General features: G+C 46.5%; 1 protein-coding gene across 1 annotated transcript; it reads left to right on the top strand.

Moving 5' to 3' along the window:
• The first annotated feature begins 2527 nt into the window (after positions 1-2527).
• Positions 2528-9800, top strand: LOC124513886 (rhox homeobox family member 2-like). The gene is made up of 4 exons (XM_047081892.1): positions 2528-2609; positions 2771-3167; positions 5574-5619; positions 9370-9800. The coding sequence occupies exons 1-4, from the start codon at positions 2528-2530 to the stop codon at positions 9790-9792; spliced, it is 948 nt and encodes a 315-aa protein (XP_046937848.1). The 3' UTR covers positions 9793-9800.
• Positions 9801-21375: the final 11575 nt, after the last annotated feature.

Here is a 21375-nt window from a genome sequence, read left to right as displayed (position 1 = left end):
GACACCTGAGGAAACTGAGACTCAGCAACTCAACAGGTGAGCCAGCTAGCCAGGGCGAGCAAGCCGCGACGCAGACCCCGGCAGGCTGGCTCCAGAGCGCCCACGGCCATAAGCCCGGCACATCGAACCCCAGTCGTGGCTATTGTTGCTTAGGACGAGGCTCCATTCGGTTGTTAAGGTTTGCAGAGTGTGAAGTTACTGAAGAAAATACCACCACAACTGATGCCAAGGTAGGGCAATAGTTGTCTCGGGACACGGGAGGGACTGAGACGGAGCCAGCGGGAAGGCTCCGTGGGAACGGGAGACACGAAAGAACGCGCCCCCTCAGCGGTCACGGATAATCGCAGCTAGTCCAGCACAAACAGAATGAAAGCCCTCGTAGGCCGCTCACGCAATAACTGATCTCAAGTCGAAACTGGGCATAGGGTGTCCAGCCGAGGCGGGGGAGGTGCCTGCGGCATTCAACAAGGGCCTCCCTGAGGAGGAAACGTCTGGTTAAAGTCGTCAGGAGGACGCAGTCACCTTGCATCCCTTACCACCTCTTTGAAAACGAATTGGTCCGCAAACCTCTTTTAGTTAGTTTCTTACCCATCCTCCAGGGGCATGAGGCAGGGGCACTTATCCCTGAGACTCAGCCGGTGAGGTGACTAGGGCCCGTGATGCATTTAGGAACCCACAGAAATGATGGAGTGTCTCAATTCAAATGGGGGTGAGGAGAATGGCCGTGGGGTAAACGAGGGATATAAATCGAGCACGTTGTCGAGCATAAGGCCCACTGTGGGACGCTGTTTTCAATATTTAGGATATTAACGAGTCTTGGAACATCAGTAAAACAGTTCTGGCGGGGAAAACCACAGAGCCCTCAATCTGGTCTGCTCCCTTTTATTTGACAAGAAATAAGCATGCATACCATTAAGTGGAGTTCAGTATTTGCTTACAGGTTTCCTCTGTTGATGTAAAAGTGACATACAAAAGAGTGCACAAATCTCAAACTTACATTTGTTGAGTTTTGACAAACTATATAAAACTACGTAGAGTCACTCTTTATCACGGATTCCTTGCTATGCCCCAAATCTCTTGTCCCTTGTCTCTTTTCTGTACTCACCTGGAGAAACCAGAACCCTACATAAATTCAACTCTCCGACCAATAAAAACGTATCCCTGCCGTAAGAAAAATAAATAAATATGAAAAAAAATTTTTTTAAAAAAAAGAAAAATAAATAAATAAAAAAGGAAAAGAAAAAGAAAAAGAAAAAGGAAACAACCAACAAGAAACGAAATTTATTTAGGGGTGCCTGGGTCGCTCAGTCGGTTAAGCATCTGGCTTTGGCTCACTTCATGATCTTTGGGTTCATGAGGTCCAGCCCCCCATCGGGCTCTCTGCCTTCAGCACAGAGCCCCCTTGAGATCCTCTGTCCTTCCCGCCCCGCTTGTGCTCTCTCTCAAAATAAATAAAAACAAAAGTAGTAAACTTCATTTATTCCCTCAGCGAGGGCTCAGGAAGATCTTTCTAGAAAAACCGAGAGGCTGAGGGAAGGGAGAAATGGCGGCGGGAAATTACCCGCGTCCCAAAGGTCCCAACCCTTCAGGGACATGCATGCTTGTATAGAGAAATCTATAGCTAGAGGCATAGCTGCTGTGCAGGAATGCTTCAGGATAGGCGGTTACAATGAGACAAAGAAACAAATATTTGAAAAAGAAAAATTGGAAGAAAAAAAAAGCAGGAGCTTTGTGCACTTTAAGCAGCCTTGAATGCACTGTGCAGGTTTGTAGCCCTGCACCGAGATGTAGCTTCATCACTAAAATTCTGGAGGCACCGGACTTTCCCAAGGGGCACGTGTGGTTTTATTTGCATAGTGCATCTGAGCACCAGGCACGATCACCAACCCCAAGCCCCAGCTCCTGTTCCCGGGTACCCGGGAGTTTGGCGGGCTCTAACTTCAGCATCTCGCTGAAAAAACTCAGAGTGTGCCACCTCAGAGCTGATCACATTCGTTTGATGACTATTCCCTGCTTAGTACCGGCTGCTAGGTCCAGAGGTTGGGGGGTGGGGGTGGGGCTGGCCCAAGAGAGATTGTCCCAACTTTTCTGCCAGGTCTCCAGACCTAGGGTGAGGTCTGTCTCTCACCCTACGGAAATAGGCAAACACAATGCCGCACAGCCCCTTGCTCGGGAGTGGGGGAGACATGCCGCCAGTTTGGGGGACACGAGCTAAGCTACAACCGAAGCCGCCAGCTCTGGTTACCCATAGTCCCCTCCGATGCCTGAGAGCAAGTGCTCCCCACCCCAGCCCTCTTGGCAGGAGCACCCGCCCACTTGGTGCCCAAGCCCAGCCGCATGCGCACCTCGGCGAGCCCAACCCCCACTAAAGGGCGGTATATATAAAGCGCCTAGCGGGACGCTGGGTAGCTGAACTCGACGGCACGGCAAAGTAGCCGGAGCTCAGTGGCAGGCCACCGCTTCATGTGTGACCCAGGGATCCAGCAGGTCCCGACGCAGAGTCTACACAAGACGGCAGAGGGATACTATGGATCCTTTCAACCAATTCAAGCGCGAAGTCACGGGCTTCCCCAGCCTGGGAGTCGACGAGGACCGGGAAGAGCCGCGTGGTCTGTGCCCGTCGGGACCAGCGTCTTCGCCACGTCCCAGAAATGAAGGGTCCCTGGGAGAGGGGAGCGGTCTGGCCACCCCTCAAATGCCTCCCCTCGCCTCCTCCCCACAGCCCGGGCTCTGATGCTGATAATTTGTCTCTGGATTTCTTCCTTTGCAGAAACCAAGCAAGTGGGGATGTCGCTTACCGGAGACCAAGCGGCTGAGGAAGCAGGGTCAGAGTTCGCACCTCAGCAGCGGGCGGCAGGCATACAAATCCAGAAGGAAGGAGACAGCCATGGGGATGACAACCATGGTGACGGTGACGGCGAGGAGGGGGCCGGCGATGTGGGCGCTGGATATCCGTGTCCCGCGGGTCGCGAAACCCGCGATGAGAAGCCGGAGGAGCCGAAGCCGGAGGAGCCAAGACCGGAGGGGCAGTTGCCCCCGGCCGCGGCTCCGGGTCCCGCTCGGGGAGGGAGGTGGCCGGTGGGTCGCCTCATCAAGTTCACCCCCCAGCAGATGCGCCAGCTGGAGAGCTTGTTCCAGAGCACCCACTGTCCCAGCCCCACCACGCGGTAAGTTGGCCGCTGCGCTGGGCGCGGGTGCCCGGGTTCGGGGGGAGTGGCTGGGGTTGGCGGGGACGGCGCCCGGGGGGGGGGGGGGGCGGGGAGGCGGGGGGGGGAAGGGACGCGGACTAGGGCGTTGGGGGGACCGCGGCGGAGACTGGCGGGGGGGGGGAGCGACGGCGGGAACGGGACGGCGGCGAGTGGGGGGGGGTGGCGGCGAGTGGGGGGGGGGGTGGCGGCGCGGAGGCTTGTCACGTGTCTCTCTCCTCGTGGCTGAAGTAAAACCTACCGGGCCCTCGAGGCTGCCGGTCCCGCGCCTCCCTTGGTTTAGGCGGGAGCTGAGGGCTCTGCGGGTGGGGACCAAGGGGGACGTTCAGGTGGAGTGGAACATCTGGAGCCGGGAAACTGTCCGGGGCGGCTAATAGAAGAAAGTCCTAGAAAGTCCTACTAGAAGCGAGGGGGGGGGGCGGGGGGGAAGGGGAGAGGGCGAGAAGTCTGAGACGCGGGAGCAAACGGGCTAGTAGGATCCCGCCTTTGCTTAAAATGGTGATAAATCTGCTCGTTGTGGATTATTTCTGCACCGGTTTTTAGTGTTATTTTTAAATTTTAGTGTTATTTTTAAATTATTTACGTATTTGAGGTGATCCCAACTCACTAAAGTAATCCCAATTTATGTATTTTAAATACACCCAACGTGGGGCTGGAACTCATGACCCTTGACGTCGAGAGTCACAGGCTCCTGCAACCGAACCCGCCAGTCAGCCCTGCCCTGATTTGGATATTTTTAAATAGTGCGCCGGAAAACGGTCTCGAGTAGTGACTGTTCTGCATTCCCTTAAACTTTGCTAGAGGTCTTTAAAAATAAATTAAAATTTAAAGAAGAAGAAAAGGGGCGCGGCTGGCTCAGTCCGTAGAGCATATGAATTTCGATCTCGAGTCGTGAGTTCAAGCCCCATTTTGGACCCGTAGCCTACTTACGAAAACCGTAAATCGGGCGCCTGGGTGGCTCAGTGGTTGAGCGTCCCACTTCGTCAGGTCGAGAGATCTCTCAGCGTTCTGGGATTCCAGCCCCACCTCTGACTTTGCCTGAAATGCTTTGGATTCTGTCTCCCTCCCTGTTCACCCCTTCCACGCTTGCGCGTGGCGCTGTCTCAAATATAAATAAACATTTAAAAAAAGAAAAGAAAAAATAATAAAATTGAAAAAAATTAAAATTAAATCGTGCCGATGGGAAAACTGCCCTCAAAGGAAGCCTCAAGCTACCTACCCCTTATAGAATAGTGGGGGGGGGGGGGGGGGAAGTGTGTGTGTGTGTGTGTGTGTGTGTTGTGTGTGTTGGGGGGTGGATGGTGGATGGCAGGGGGGAAGTTAGTGATAGAAAAATGTAACAGGGGCGCCTGGGTGGCGCAGTCGGTTAAGCGTCCGACTTCAGCCAGGTCACAATCTCGCGGTCCGTGAGTTCGAGCCCCGCGTCAGGCTCTGGGCTGATGGCTCAGAGCCTGGAGCCTGTTTCCGATTCTGTGTCTCCCTCTCTCTCTGACCCTCCCCCGTTCATGCTCTGTCTCTCTCTGTCCCAAAAATAAATAAACGTTGAAAAAAAAAAATTTAAAAAAAAAAAAAATGTAACAAAGCACGACCAAGGAATAAACAGCAGTTTGTGCCATCCTTTAGCCTCTAGTGGGCATGTACTCTTAACTGGGTTCATTACTGATAGATAAAGAGAGATGGGGGAGGGGACGGGATGGGAGGGGAGGGGAGAGACAGAGAGAGAGAGAGAGAGAGAGAGAACGCATGTTGTTTTAGGGCTCTAATTTATCATTATTTTTTTATTAAAAAATTTTTTTTAACGTTTATTTATTTTTGAGACAGAGAGAGACAGAGCATGAACGGGGGAGGGGCAGAGAGAGAGGGAGACACAGAATCTGAAACAGGCTCCGGCCTCTAAGCTGTCAGCATAGAGCCGGACACGGGGCTGGAACTCACCGACCGAGAGATCATGACCTGAGCCGAAGTCGGACATTCAACCAACTGAGCCACCCAGGCGCCCCTTAGGGCTCTAATTTAACCCATAAATTGGGTAAGAGCAATGACTGAAAGTCCACACAGATAGTTCCTCAGTCAGATGCTTTTTCATTTTGGTGTTGATAACACTAAAAGAAACTGAATTAGAATGTCACGTGTTCTTGGGGACTGTGCCTCCTTTACCCACCAAGACTTGGCTTCCCTTAAATTCTTTGTCAACTGAACCTCACTGTAAATCCTGAAATGGCGTGACTTTTCCTAGTGCAGAAACTGGTTCATAAAATGTCACTGACATCTCCCCGAAAACAATTTTTCAAAAGATGAATGAAAAATGCTGTATTTTAACTCACGGCCAACTCCACATACTGATCCTTGCGATTTTTCTCCCCTCAGCCAGGAACTTTCGAGATTCATGAATGTGCCTGTAGCCAGAGTGCAGGTGAGTAAACCCGAAAAAAACAATTTTGCTGGGAGCCATTTTAAACCTGTTTCAGGATTTGGGGCACCTTGGTCATAGACTTTCTCACGTTTCTGTGTTTTCGTTGCCTTTTTTAGATTTGGGAAATAAGTGTTGAACTTTTGGGTCTCGCGGAGGGGAAGGTGGGATACATAAAGCCCAGGTTTTGGAAATTGCCCATTACCAGAGGGAACATGATTTCCTAAAGGAATGAAAAAATTGGTATAGGATAGTATCCCTTGCATACACACATATATACACCTTTGTCTAAGCTACACCTTACTGTATGTACTTTCATAGGTCACTAAAGTAGACTTATAATACACATATTTTTATAATTATATGTCACATGTATAGTATACTGATTTTTATGTGCAATATATATTTACGTGCTAATATAACTATATATGTAGTTTATATATATTATAAATACAAAAATATGTGTGTAATGTAGTAAATATAAATTATATAAGATATACAATACATTTAATTCATGGAATAATGCTTATATTTATCTAAAGTAGAAATACACTTAATATATAAATGTACATATAAAAAATATGTAGTATATTGCACGTATATTCCTTTTTTAAGTTTATTTATTTTGAGAGAGAGAGAGAGAGTCTGTGCGAGCAGGAGAGGGGCAGAGAGAGAATCCCAAGCAGGGGCTGAGCTGTTAGCACAGAGCCTGACACGGGGACTTAATTTCCCGAACCCTGAGATAATGACCTGAGCAGAAATCAAGAGCTGGACGCTTAACCGACTGAGCCACCCAGGCGCCCTATGTGGTGGTTTTCCTTTTGAATGTGATCTTTTGCTCTAGGATCCAGACTAAAGCAATTTTATTTTTTAATTATAAAATTCGTTTGATTTATTTTTTAAATTTTATTTAAAAATTTCAAAAATGTTTTTTATTTTCACTGCTTACTGCTTTTAGTTAAAGTACCTGGGTCTCCTGTTGTTGGTTTCCTTTTGTTTTGTTTTGTGTTTTGTTTGTTTTTTAACATCTATGATTTGTTACTCTAGGATTTGGAGTAAGGCAGTTTTATTTTTTAATGAAAAAATTATTTTATTTCAACATTTTTAAATTTAATTAATTCCAATTCGGAGCTATTGCTTTTAAGTGTTTGGTAAAGGGGTGTGGAGAGTGGCAGGCCTCCACTTTAATTTCCCAGAATTCTTTGATCTGTCAGCCTGAAAACATAGTTAAAGAGTAGATTGTGCATTATGGTAGACGTGGGGGGGGGGGAGTCGCAACCTCTGAAATCTGTCCAAGACAAAATAAACTCAAACAACAATTTCAAACAAGGTTGCATCAACTCAACAAAGGGGGAAGCCAGTCTAAGAGGTGGAGGGTAAGGGGAGAATTATTTGGGGATATCACTCACGTTCCAATTTGTGAGAGTACCAAACGCATTAGCGAATGGTCCTTCGAGGAATGTCTGACACCTGAGATTTTGGTCTTCTTTTTCTGTTTTTAAGTGTACTTATTTATTTTGAGAGAGGGAGAGACAGGGGGCACAAGGGCAGGAAGGGGGCTCCCAGCTTGCCGCTGTCAGCGTGGAGCCCTCTTGGGATCCTCTGTCTCCCTCTCTGTCTGCCTCTCCGGCCTCGCCTGCTCGCGCTCTCTCTCAAAAATAAACAAACATTAAGAAAATTGAATCTCTTAACTGCCATACGTACCACGTGGCAGTGTTAAGTCTAGTCCTTATGTTACATTATCTTCCTGGTACGTATTTATCTCAAAAGTGGCAATTTTTACCTTGTGACCGACTCTAGGCCCTTCCTCCACCCACCCTTCTAGCACTCACAGATCCGATGTTGCTCCATGAGTTTGTTGAGCTTTTTTTTAGATTCCACATATAACTGAGAACATAAAGCGTTTGTGTGAAGAACATTTTAATGGGTGTCCCCTCGACCATTTTGCGAGTACAGTTAAGAGTTGTTTTGATAACCCAGTGTTAGGTATGTGGAACTAGTATCAGTGTCTACCTCAGTTACGCTGCTTTGCACTTGTGTAGACTTGGCCTCTGGTAAACTTGGATCCCCAAAAGGAGCTCCCAGCACTGGTTTCTTTAGACTTTTCATATTCAAGCAGCAGAAAGACCGAGTAACCTCTAAGCTGGGAGAGGGAAAATGAGGCAACAGAGAGAGTAGAGGCCCTTAGTCTCAAGTAACCTTTGCCAACCGGGAATGTCTACAAATATTAAATACAAAGGAATTCCATTAATACGATGTGGAAAGGACAGTGGAGTCCAAAGGACAGGTGTTTTGTTTTTTGTACTGTTCATAGCTGGCAGATAGGCGGGAGGAGCCATTTTGTGACTCCTCTCCCACATGCTTAGCTGTCTTCCTAAAGTGTCAGTTTCGCCTTGTTGCCTTAAGAATACCATATGATTTCACTTATGTGTGGAATCTTACCGAACAGACAAAACAGAAGCAGACTGTAATACAGAGGAGACTGGAGGTTGCGGGGTAGGGGGAGAGGGACGGGCAAGATAAGTGAAGTGCATTAGGAGGCGCCAAGTTCCAGTCATGTAGTAAATCAGTCCCGGGGATGAAAAGTACAGCAGAAGGAATATAGTCAGAATACAGCAATGACTTTGTATGGTGATGACGGTGATTACACTGATCGTGGTGAGCATTTTGTAAGGTAGAGGAATGACGAATCACTGTGCTGTCCACCTGAAACTACTATAATATTGTATTGTCAGCTATGCTTCGACTCAAAAAAGGAAGGAGAAGAAGGGATGGGATGGGGCTCTCCTGGTGGAGGAGAGGGGCTCAGGGGGCCCTGCCCTGCTGGGCAGCAGTGGCTCCTGTCCAGGGTCCTGGAACTGTAGCCAGAGCAGAGGGCGCTGACCGGGTGCTGAGCCCAGGGAAGTCTGGAGGGTGGGGCAGGGTGGAGGGTGCAGAGTGGACAACGGCGGTGTGCCTCTCTGCCCCCGAACTGTTGGCTGGGCAGAGATTTTGAGAACTTGAGTAAATGTGGTCCTAGTCAGGCTAAACCTTCGTTGCCCCCGAAGTGTAAAACATCCAGGTGCTGTCCGGTGCTTCAGCTTAACTTGTGTCCCAGCAAGACAAGCCACAGGCTCCTGGGCCCTCCAAGCCCAAGCCTCGCTCACAGTACCATCCTTCAACTATGAAGAGGTTTCAGAAAATGAGTGAGCCTTTAGTCATCCTTCAAAGAAACCTTTGGTTTCAAAATCCCACACGTGCCTGTGGATTATTTACTGCACATTGAAGACGGGCTTTGCAAACTGGGGGTTGTCGCCCCAGCAGGGCTTTATGCTGAGCTTCCCCACAAGCAGGGTGACGCTAGCCTAGTGATTAGGAGTCAGTGGCAGCTGGACAGCTGAGGGCCAGCTGTCAGGACACAGCCCAGCACGTGTAAGAGTGACAGCAGGGACGGAGTGCCATTCCTCAGCTACACCTGTTTGTCAGGGTGGGGAAAAATAATACGCAAGGTGGGAGGACAGAGTGAAAGCAATAAGCCAAGCCACAGCCTGGCACATAGTGGGTGCCGTCTGAGGGTGAGCTGAAGGGAGACCCCTCGGTGCTAACTTTCCTAGGATAATTTAGCAACAAGGAAGTAGCTTCCCTGGTGCAGTTTAAAACCCTGAGGGTGTAGAGAGTAGCCTGCTGGGTTTTTTGTTTTGTTTTTTTTTTTTTTCATGTATGACATTCAATGCTCAACATACTAAAACGATCCTTTTTTCTCTCTGATTGAAGGTTTGGTTTAAGAATAGGAGGGCCAAGTTGAGAAGACAGCGGAGGGCACTGAGGCTCAGAAACATGCCCCCCATGGCCACGGTCCCCCCTCCCATCATTAACACGGGTCAACCCTACCATGGCATCTTCATTCAGCAGCTGAATTTTGTGTGGGTTTTTCAGGAGCCAGTGATGCCGGGGCCACCTCGCCCGCCCATGCCACCCTTTCCTCCTATGTTCCTGCTTCCTCAACCTTGGTCCTGTCTAGGTTTCCCTCCCTATGGCTGCCCTCCACCCTTCCTTCCCTATGGCTACTTTCCACCTTTCCCTCCCTATGGCCGCCCTCCACTTTTCCTTCCCTTTGGCTGCCCTCTACCTTTCCCTCCCTATGGCTGTCCTCCTATGGCCCATCCTGGTGCGGTACCACCCATAGCTCTTCTTTAATCGTTTTCCCAAAGAATTGGATCTGTGACAGTTTTTTTCCGAGGTGTTTTTGAGCCAGATTCAAGTTTCTGTATCTGTTGCCATAAAAAATAGTTCATTCAATGTGTGCTGAATGTATTAAAGAGAAGTCAAATTCACTGACCCCCTATTTTAGGGCACTTTTTACATTTTCAATAAAGTTGTGAATTCTCTACAATTGTTTTTGCGTGTGGTGTGGGGTCAGTCAGTTGCATGGGCAATGCCATTCATAGGGAAAGGCGAGGACACCTGCTCTCACGCAGTACTGTCCCTGAGCCACCATCGGCAGGCCAGGCACATCCCCGAAGGTGCCCACGTGCCCAGGGCAGGGTTACAGAGACCCACCCTCTCCTCGGCCACCCCGTCCTCCCGCCCCGCGCGCAAGCCCGACCCCGCAGAGGTGCAGGACCGGGTGGCGTCAGCCCCTAAGGAGGGACCGGCGGGCTTCCGGGCGGGGCTGGGCCCCAGTCGCCCCGAGGAGCTGGGGCACAACCGAGCACTGGCAGGGAAACTCGGAAGGGGCTACTCACAGCTCCCGGAGAAGCGGCAGCCGGGTGTGCATCTGGTGCTCTCCAAGTTGCGTCCGGCGCCTGCCCCGCGGGCGGACCAGACCGGGCCGCGCGGCCTTCCAGCGGGAGGGTCCGGCGCCTGCGGAGGCACCGCGAGGCGAGACCCCCTTCCAGGCCGGCGCTGGGCTCGCTCTCTCTCCCCTGTCCCCCACTCCCCAGGGGTGCAGGGCCCGGCATCGCTCGGCCCCCAGCTCGCAGCTGCCGGGCACCTTTCCGCGAAATCCTTCCTATGGCCCGCCGTCCTCGCGTGCGGTCATTTCAAGTCCGCAGCTGAGAAAGGACCTGGGTCTTTGTCCCCTCGGACTTGGGGTGGCGGAGGGGCTCCTGCGGAACCGAGACCGTGTACCTGGTGCCCGATCGGGTTGTTTACACTGGCACACACAGCCCTTCTCGTTGCCAGGACGACCCCGGCCCCGGGGACGAGTTTTGCCGGTGCACCCAAAATGTCTCCCCCCGTCCCCCAGGTTTGGGTTGTGGCGCCGCAGCGGGGTCTGTGAGCCGGGGCGTCGCAGATCTCCCGGATCCCCTCCCATTTTTTAAATTATAGACATCCTAGTGGATGTGAGATGTTATCTCGTTGTGGCTTTGATTTACATTTCCCTAACGACTGGGGCGCCTGGGTGGCGCAGTCGGTTAAGCGTCCGACTTCAGCCAGGTCACGATCTCGTGGTCCGTGAGTTCGAGCCCCGCGTCAGGCTCTTGGGCTGATGGCTCGGAGCCTGGAGCCTGTTTCCGATTCTGTGTCTCCCTCTCTCTCTGCCCCTCCCCCGTTCATGCTCTGTCTCTCTCTGTCCCAAAAATAAATAAACGTTGAAAAAAAAATTTACATTTCCCTAACGACTAATGATATTGAGCATCTTGTCATGCTTGTTGGCCATTTGTACATATTCTTGGGAAAAAAAAACATCTGATCATTTAATTTGGTGGTTTATTTTTTCACTGCTGAGTTGTAAGGATTCTTTATGTATCCTGGAAACTACTCATTTTTAAGGGTTTTTTTCTTAAGTTTATTGATTTGAGAGAGAGAGGGGGAGGGACAGAGACAGAGAGGGAGAGAGAGAATCCCAAGCAGGCTCCGTACTGTCAGTGCAGAGACGAGGGGCCGGATCTCACAAACCGCGAGATCGTGACCTGAGCTGAAATCAAGAGTTGGACACTTGGGGCGCCTGGGTGGCGCAGTCGGTTAAGCGTCCGACTTCAGCCAGGTCACGATCTCGCGGTCCGTGAGTTCGAGCCCCGCGTCAGGCTCTGGGCTGATGGCTCAGAGCCTGGAGCCTGTTTCCGATTCTGTGTCTCCCTCTCTCTCTGACCCTCCCCCGTTCATGCTTTGTCTCTCTCTGTCCCAAAAATAAATAAACGTTGAAAAAAAATTAAAAAAAAAAAAAGAGTTGGACACTTAACGGACTGAGCCACCCAGGCGCCCCTGGAAACTATACTCTTATCAGATATATGACTTACAAATATTTTATCTCGTTGTGTTGGTTGTCTTTTCACTATCTTAATAGTGTCATTGGATGCACGAAGTTCTTAATTTTGATGAAATCCGATTTATGTAATTTTTCCTTTGTTGCTATTATGCTTTGGTGTCATATTGAAGAATCCATTGCTGGGGCACCTGAGTGGCTCAGCCAGCTAAACATCTGACTTCAGCTCAGGTCATGATCTTATGGTTCGTGGGTTTGAGCCATGCTTTGGGCTCTGTGCTGACAGCTCAGAACCTGGAGCCTACTTTGGGTTCTGTGTCTCCCACTTTTTCTGCCCTCCCATGCTCATGCTCTCTCTCTCTCAAAAATAAATAAACATTAAAAAAAAAAAAAGAATCCATTGCCAAATCCAAGATCATGACTTTTTCCCTGTTTTCTCCTGAAGAAAAGGAGTTTTATAGTTTTATGACTCCTTCTTCCTCTCTCTCTCCCTCCCCCCATATATATCTCACTATATATGTATATATATATACATATATATATATATACACACACACACACATATATATATGTATATATACACTCTGTCTCTCTGTCTCTATATATATAGTGGGATATATATATATATATAGAGAGAGAGAGAGAGAGTTTTATATAACTATACATATGAGAGTTTTTAAATTTTAACTCACATTTAGGTATTTTGTCCATTTTCAGTTAGTTTTGGTATATGATATGAGGTATATTTCCAACTTAATTCTTTTGCATGTAGCTATCTAGTTGTCCGTCATTTCCTGAACAATTATTTCCCAGTTGAATTATCTTGGCACCTCTATCCAGAATCGATTGACCATTGGTGTATGGGTTTATTTATGGTTTCTGGTTCCTCGAGTCTATTCCATTGATCTGTATGACTATCCGTATGCCAGTACAATGCTGTTTTGATTAGTGTAGTTTTGTAGTAAGTTTTGAAATTTAGACGTCAGGGTCCTACAACTTTTATTTTCTTTTTAAAGATTATTTTGGCTAATGTATTCCCTTATAATTCCATATGATTTTAGAATTCTTGTTCCTTGCATTTCTTGTTAAAAACCAGAAACTCTGGGGGCGCCTGGGTGGCTCAGTCGGTTAAGCGTCCGACTTCAGCTCAGGTCACGATCTCACACTGCGTGAGTTCGAGCCCCGCGTCGGGCTCTGGGCTGACGGCTCAGAGCCTGGAGCCTGCTTCCAGTTCTGTGTCTCCCTCTCTTTCTGCCCCTCCCCCGTTCATGCTCTGTCTCTCTCTGTCTCAAAAATAAATAAGCGTTAAAAAAAATTTTTTTTAAAAAAAACAAAAAACCAGAAACTCTGAATATTAGAATGTGACAACTTTGGAAGACACAGTTTCTCCCCTCTTCTAGGTTTGTTGTTCCTAATTGTTTGGGCTGCTGTGGTTGGCTTATTTAGTGACTTCCTAAGCTATTTTTTGCAATATCTGTGTTAGTTTTTTTTAATTTCAGTATTAAAAAATAAAAATAAATACAAAGAAAATAAGTAAAATTTCACTATATTTGACATGCAATATTATATTAGTTTCAGTTATACAACTTAGCGATTTGACAATTATACACAACATGAAATGCTCACCACAATAAGTGTAGATATCATCTGCCATCATACAAAATTATTATAATATGATGGACTATATTCCCTATGCAGTACTTTTCGTCTCCATGACTCATTTATTTTATTTATTTATTTTTAAGTAAACTCGACCCCAGATGTGGGGCTCAAACCCATGACCTCAAGTTCAAAAGTCACATTCTTTACCAACTGAACCAGCAAGGTGCCCCAACTCATTTATTTTATAACTGGAAATTTGTGCTTCTTAATCCCCATTCACCTATTTTGCACATGTCCCCCTGCCACCCCACCCCCAGCCTTCTGGCAACCACAAGTTCGTTCTCTGTGTTTATGACTCTGTTTCTGATTTGTTGTTTTTTGAATTCCATATATAAGTAAAATCACATGGTATTTGTCTTTCCTCTGTCTGATGTATTTCACTTAACATAATATGTTCTGGGTCCATCTATGTTGTTGCAAATGGCAGGATTTCATTCTTTTTTATGGTTTGAATAATATTCCATGCTGTGTGTGTGTGTGTGTGTGTGTATGGCATCTTTACCCATTCATCTATTGATGGACACTTACATTGCTTCTGTATCTTGGATATTGTAAATAATGCTGCAGCAAACATAGGAATACATATATCTTTTCAAATTAGTATTTTGTTTTCATTTGGTAAATACCCAGTAGTGGACTTACTAAATCATATGATATTTCTATTTTTAATTTTTTGAGGAACCTCCATACTGTTTTCCATAACATCTGCATTCTTTGTCACGTAGAGCCACTCAAATCTACATTCCATTAGCTTAAGTGGCCAGCAAGTGTTTTGAAATACTTACCATCAATTCCTGGATTCAGAAATGAACAAAGATCAACAAAACAAAAAGGCAACCTAGTGAATAGGAGAGCATCCAACTTTGGCTCAGGTCATGATCTCAGTTTGTGAGTTCAAGCCCCACATCAGACTCTCTGCTGTCTGTGGAGAGCTTGCTTCGTATCCTCTGTCTCCCTCTCTGCCCCTCCCCCGCTCACTTTCTTTCTCTCTCTCTCTCTCTCTCAAAATTAAATATTGAAAAAAAGAATAGGAGAAAAATACTTGCAAATGATATCTTTGATAAGGGATTAATATCCAAAATTTATAAGTAACTCCTACTACTCAATACCAAAAAAAAAAAAAAACCCAAAAAACGACACAATCAAAATATTAAATGAGCAGGGGACCTAATTAGACGTTTCTCCAAAGAAGACGTACAGATGGCCAACAGACACATGAAACATCGCTAATCATCAGGGAAATGCAAATCTAAATCACCTCACACCAGTCAGAATGGCTAATATCAAAAAGACAAGAGATAAGAAGTGTTAGTGAGGATGTGGAGAAAAGGGAACCCTTGAGCATTGTTGGTGGGAATGTAAATTGGGACAGTCACTATGGGAAACAGTGTGCAGTTTCCTCTAAAAATTAAAAATAGAGGGGCTCCTGGGTGGCTCAGTTGGTTGAGTGCCCAACTTCAGCTCAGGTCATGATCTTATGGTTCATGAGTTCAAGCCCCGCATCGGACTCTGTGCTGACAGCTCAGAGCCTGGAGCCTGCTTCGGATTCTGTGTCTCCCTCTCTCTCTACCCCTCCCCAGCTCGCACTCTGTCTCTCTCTCTCTCAAAATAAATAAATGAATGAATGAATGAGTGAATGAATGGAGTGAATGAATGAATAAAATTTTAAAAATTAAAAATAGAATACCCTACAAGCCAGTAATTCCACTCCTGGATATTTAGCTGAAGAAAACAAAAACACTAATTTGAAAAGATATATGCACTCCTATATTTATTGTAGCATTTGGGGGTACAGCTCAGGGGTAGAGCATTTGACTACATTATTTTTAATAGCCAAGATATGGAAATAACCTAAGTGCCCATCAATAGATGAATAGATAAAGAAGATGTGATACACACACATGCACACACGCACGTACACACACACACACACACACACACACACTGGAATATTCCTCAGCCATATAAAGAATAAAATCTTGTTGGGTCACCTGAGTGGCTCAGTTGGTTAAAAGCGTCCATCTTATGCTCAGGTCATGATCTCATGGTTCGTGGGTTTGAGCCCCATGTCAGGCTCTGCACTGACAGGTATGGAGCCTGCCTGGAATTCTCTCTCTCTCTCTCTCTCTCTCTCTCTCTCTCTCTCTCCCTCTCTCTCTCTCTGCCCCTTACCCACTCATGCTCTCACTCTCTTTCAAAATAAATAAATAAAATGAACTTAAAAAAATAGGGGGCCATTCTCTGCACTTTTCTCCTTAAGATCAGGAGATCAGGTTTGTCCCAGCCGTGAATAAAATCTTGCCTCGCTTCTAAAAAAAAAAAAAAATAGGGGTGCCTGGTGGCTCAGTTGGTTAAGTGTCTGACTTCAGCTCAGGTCATGATCTTGCAGTTTATCAGTTCAAGCCCCACGACGGACTCTGTGCTGACAGCTCAGAGCCTGGAGCCTGCTTCGGATTCTCTGTCTCCCTCTCTCTCTGCCCCTCCCCTGCTCATGCTCTGTCTCTCTCTGTCTCTCAAAAGTAAATAAACGTTAAAAAAAATCTAAAAGATAAAGAATAAAATCTTGCCATTTGTGACAACATGATGGACCTAGAGGATATTATGCTAAATTAAGTAAGTGAGACACCCAAAGACAAATAACTGTATGATTTCACTTATATGTGGAATCTTAAACAAAACAGACAACACACACACAAGAAAACCCAGAAACAGAACAAACTGGTGGTTGCCAGAGGGGAGGAAGATGGGGAGATAGACAAAATGGGAGAAGGGGATTAAAAGGTACAGGTTTCTGGGGGGCCTGGGTGGCTCAGTCAGTTAAGTGTCTAACTTCAGCTCAGGTCATGATCTCAGTTTGTGAGTTTGAGTTCTGCATCAGGCTCTGCGCTGACAGTGTAAAGCCTGCTTTGATCCTCTGTCTCCCTCTCTCTCTGCCTGTCTCTCTCTCTCCAAAATAAGCATTTAAAAAATAAATAAATAAAAGGTACGTGTTTCCAGTGATTAAGCAAGTAATTCAGGGTGAGGAGAAGTACATCACAGGGGATACAGGCAATAATCATGTGATAATTTTATGCGGTGACAGCTGTTAACTACACTCACAGTCATGAGCATTTCGTAATGTATATAAAGTTGAATCACTGTGTTGTACTCCTGAAGCTAATATAATACCATATGCCAACTCTACTTGAAAAAAGCAAGACGAAAAAAGAAAAAGGAGACGTAATACTCTCCCAGTGTTTGGGGATCGTGTCTGTGCTATGCTTTTCTTCAGTGCGTAGCCAGACTATTCACAAGTCGGCCTTCTCTCTTACTTCCTGCTTGTACAGAGCCTGAGAGCCATCCGGAAGTGAAAGCTTGTGGTCCTCTCAGCTGTTTCTGAGCATGTGGCTAGCACGTGACCTTCTTGATTCCTCTGTATACCTGAGATCTTTTCAAAGCCTTTGTTCTTCCATCTACCTTTTCTCAAGCTTGTGTTTCCCAGTCTTTTCAGTTGTCTGTTGCTTGTCCTGACTGTTGTCTCTTGCCCCAGGATGCTGTGGCCAGTGCTTGTGCCTTTAAACGCTTTGAGCAAGCAGCCTCGGCCCAGGGTTCGCTCCTAGTCAGACAAAACAAAGGCAAAACACCATGCCAGTCCTTGAGGGAGCCGGCAGAGTGGAGAAGACCCGGAACCACAATCCTTTGAGAATAAGGTCCATACTGCTCCCTCTAGTACCAGGAGTGCGGGCCTCCCATCCTCAAGGCCACTGCAAGTCTGGGGTGTGAGGGACGGTAGGCAGACAGTTTGAAACACCGAAGTGTTCTCTTACCACTGTCGGGGAGGAAAAATGTGCCTCTAGACTTCCAAATTCTTCTGGGCAGTCTTAAGAATTAAATTGACATGAAACAGATTAACAAGAGAAAATCAAGTTTAATTCATACGTATGGAGGCCTCAAAGATGCAGGACCTAAGAAATGATCAAGGCAGGGGCACCTGGGCGGCTCAGTCGGTTGAGCATTGGACTTCGGCTCAGGTCATGAGCTCACGGTTCGTGGGTTCAAGCCCCGCGTCGGGCTCTGTGCTGACAGCTCGGAGCCTGGAGCCTGCTTCAGATTCTGTGTCTCCCCCTCTCTCTGCCCCTCCCTCGCACTCTCTCTCTCTCTCAAAAATAAACAAACTTAAAAGAAATGATCAAGGCAGGTAGCATGTATACTGTTCACACAAAGAAATGATACATTTGTGAGGGATCAACAGGACAAAGAAAACTTCTGTTTGGGAACTTCAGTTAGTAAGGAATTCCAAACAAAATTTGGGCTGGGGTAGGAAATTAGTCAAAGTTACAAGGTTTGTTTACATAGACTTCTTGGGCCCTGACTTCCCTGTCTCTGATGTTAAAGATGTTTCTCTACCTCCTGGTGCAGAGAGGGTACCTTTCGCATGGGAGATTTATTCCCCACTTTCTGGAGACAAAGGGGGATCAGAGTATTGTTCCTGCACTGGCTGTTTATTCACTGTGGCATATCTTGGGGTGGTCCACCTTGAGCCCCCACACCACAAAGCAGTGGATTCTTTTTACACCAAACCTTATGAGGTTGTTGTGAGTTTTTAGCTGAATCCCAACATTCACCGGAAATGGATTCTGACAGCTTTTGCCAGCTCAGTAGTTGCTCTGGGGGGTGGGATGGAGCCCTGGAGTTCCCTTCTCCACATTAGTCATATTCAGATTTAACACTAGGGGGGCCCGGGTGGCTCTGGTGATTTCAGCTAAGGTCCTGATCTCACAGTTCTCGAGTTTGAGCCCCATGTCGGGCTCTGCGCGCTGAGAGCGCAGGGCCTGCTTGGGATTCCCTCCCTCTCTCTCTGCCCCTCCCCCCCCCAAATAAATAAACTTAAAAAAATTCTTTAATACTAAAAAAAAAATTCCTCTGGACTTTGCATTCTCCTTCTGGCAACTTCCCAACATCTCTCCTTCACGTCTCAGAAAAACTTTCTTCAAGGAGTAGTTTTCATACCCTCCCTCAGTTGTGATAAACAAAAATATCTCCAGACATTCACTAATGCGACCCAGGTGAGAAGTCATTTCAGACTGATACCCACTGTAGTAACTCCAATTCTGAACATATTTGGATTTAGCCTGTTTTCACATATACTTTTTAATTGTTTGGGGGGTTTCGTTTGGTTGGTTCTTGTTTTTCATTTGTGCTGTACAGCTCTATGAAATTTTATCACATGTGTAAATGCGTGTAACCATCACCAAAATTAGGATATAGGACTCTTCTATCCATACAAAGAAACTCCTTGTGGGGTGCCTAGGTGGCTCAGTCGGTTAACCGTCTTGATTTTGGCTCAGGTCATGACCTCACAGTTCGTTGGTTCGAGCCCCACATCTGGGGAATTCTCTCTCTCCCTCTCTCTGCCTCTTCCTCTCTTGCACTCTCTCTTCCTCTCAAAATAAATAAACTTTAAAAAAAAACAAAACAAAGAAACTCTTGGGGCGCCCAAGGGGCTCGGTCGTTTAAGCGTCTGACTTTGGCTCAGGTCCTGATCTTGCGGTCGTGAGTTCGAGCCCCACGTCAGGCTCTGTGCTGACAGCTCGGAGCCTGGAGCCCGTTTTGGATTCTGTGTCTCCCTCTCTCTCTGCCCCTCCCCCGTTCATGCTCTGTCTCTCTCGGTCTCAAAAATAAATAAACGTTAAAAAGAAACTCTTTGTTGTTATACAAACCATTTTTCTAACCAAATGACATAAAGGTGAAGAACATTGTAAAATTCTACCTTTGTGTAAGAAAGGGAAGACACAAGAACGTGTTTTTGTATTTTTTTAATGTTTATTTTATTTATTTTTGAGAGAGCGTGCAGCGTATGCACACAGGGTCGGGGCAGAGAGGGAAACAGAGGACCCAAAGTGGGCTGTGCGCCAACAGCAGAGAGCCTGATGTGGGGCTTGAACTCATGAACCATGAGATCATGATCTGAGCTGAAGTTGGACGCTTAATCAACTGAGCCATGCAGGCGCCTTGTGTTTTTATATTTATGCTTGCATAAATAATACACTGGGTAGTAATTGGGTACATGTGGGGCAGGGGATTTCAGTGATTCTTTTCACTGAATATATTATATTTTGGATTTTTTAGCTATACCATTATGTTAAAGATAGTAAATGAAACCAAATGAATGGCATGGTTTCCAAGTAGCATTTCAACAGGCTTTAAGAGCAGATGACATATCGGGGTGTCTGGCTGGCTCACTCAGTAGAGCATGTGAGTCTTGATCTCCAAGTCATGGGTTTAAGCCCAACACCGGGTGTAGAGCTGAGTTAAACTAACAAATAAACAAAGAAATTACTGATATATGCTACAATTTGGATGAACCTTAGAAAACATAAAAAAGAGCATATCACGTATTGACTGGACCACATCAGTCAGAGCTGCTATAAGAAAAGTTGAGAGAAATAGACAGGCATCAATGGATTCAGAAGTAGACTTAGTAATATCATCTCCATGGCACCTAATTTGTCTTCCTTTCCAGAGACAGTTCCCTTAACAGTCAACTAAATTAGGCCTGTGAAGCACTTAATCAACACTAGAGATTGCAGTACATGAAGTTTATACACCTTTCCCTTAACAGTTAAAGGTCATTGCCTTATCATCGGGATGGCGCAATATAAAGTATTCCTCTAGGCTGGAAGGCTACCTGCTTCCTTCTGTAAACTCTGCCCTATATGATGAAGTGAATGCAGTCACACAGGGCAGATGTTTTTAAGGTCATCATGAGATCAAAAGTTAGATTGCATAGGGGCGCCTGGGTGGCTCAGTCGGTTGAGCGGCTGACTTCGGCTCAGGTCATGATCTCGCGGTCCGTGAGTTCGAGCCCCGCATCGGGCTCTGTGCTGCCAGCTTAGAGCCTGGAGCCTGTTTCAGATTCTGTGTCTCCCTCTCTCTGCCCCTCCCCCGTTCATGCTTTGTCTCTCTCTGTCTCAAAAATAAATAAACGTTAAAAAAATTTAAAAAAAAAGTTAGATTGCATAGGGGCACCTGGGAGGCTCGGTCGGTTAAGTGTCTGACTCTTGATTTTGGTTCAGGTCACGATCTCATGGTTCGTGGGTTCGAGCCCCGTGTGGGGCTCTACACTGACAGTGTGGAGGCTGCTTAGGATTCTCTCCCTCTCCCTCTCTCTCTGCCCCTCCCATGCATGCTCTCTCTCTCTCTCTCTCTCTCAAAATAAATAAACTTAAAGTTAGATGGCACAAAAGATCATGATACACGATTTTGTTTTCTCACTTGCAGATACTGATGTCAGCTGTGACACTGATGTGTACATAAGGAGCAGTCATGCTCTTACAGATGTTATTTGGTTTCATTTAAGGGTGGACATGCGACACTTTATTTGAGTTGACCACTACAATCTCCTTGTAATAGACATTTCAAAAACTGTTTCTGGTTGTGCCTGTGGTTATTTTGTGGTCGTTGTTGTTCCTGTTCTATACCGACATCAATATCAATGTTTACACAAGTATTATGCGTTGGATACCATACAGAATGCATGAAAGCTGGAGGTTAAATCTCAGTTTTAAGAGAATCCTAACCGAAAATTTTTTAAGTTTATTTATTTATTTTGAGAGAGAGAGAGAGTGCAGGCACTCAAATGGGGAAGGGGCAGAGAGAGGGAAAGAATCCTGACCAGGCTCCACACTGTCAGCAGAGAGCCCGATGCGGGGCTCAAACCCACGAACTGTGAGATCATGACCTGAGCAGAAACCAAGAGTCAGATGCTCAACGGACTGAGCCACCCGGGCGCCCCCTAACTGAAAATTTAAACATTCTGGGCTGCACACAGAAAAGGGACTAGAAAGAAACAATACTTTTTGCTTTTCCTATATTGCTCAATGATCTACCTTTTATGAAGTATTAGGCACTGGGCACAGTGATAGGTGCTT

The sequence above is a fragment of the Lynx rufus genome, unplaced genomic scaffold, assembly GCF_022079265.1.
Source record: "Lynx rufus isolate CCGP_SWC_20201006 ecotype Redwood Valley unplaced genomic scaffold, mLynRuf1.p SCAF_19, whole genome shotgun sequence".
In the NCBI taxonomy this organism is placed as follows: Eukaryota; Metazoa; Chordata; class Mammalia; order Carnivora; family Felidae; genus Lynx; species Lynx rufus.
Note: the sequence above shows the minus strand (reverse complement) of the source record. Positions and strands in the feature narration are given on the sequence as shown.

Excerpts from the sequence above, each read along its gene's own strand:
- LOC124513886 (XM_047081892.1), top strand. The coding sequence starts at position 2,528 with ATGGATCCTTTCAACCAATTCAAGCGCGAAGTCACGGGCTTCCCCAGC. Across the intron at positions 3,168-5,573 it reads TGTCCCAGCCCCACCACGCG|CCAGGAACTTTCGAGATTCA; the intron begins GTAAGTTGGCCG and ends TTCTCCCCTCAG. Across the intron at positions 5,620-9,369 it reads TGCCTGTAGCCAGAGTGCAG|GTTTGGTTTAAGAATAGGAG; the intron begins GTGAGTAAACCC and ends CTCTGATTGAAG.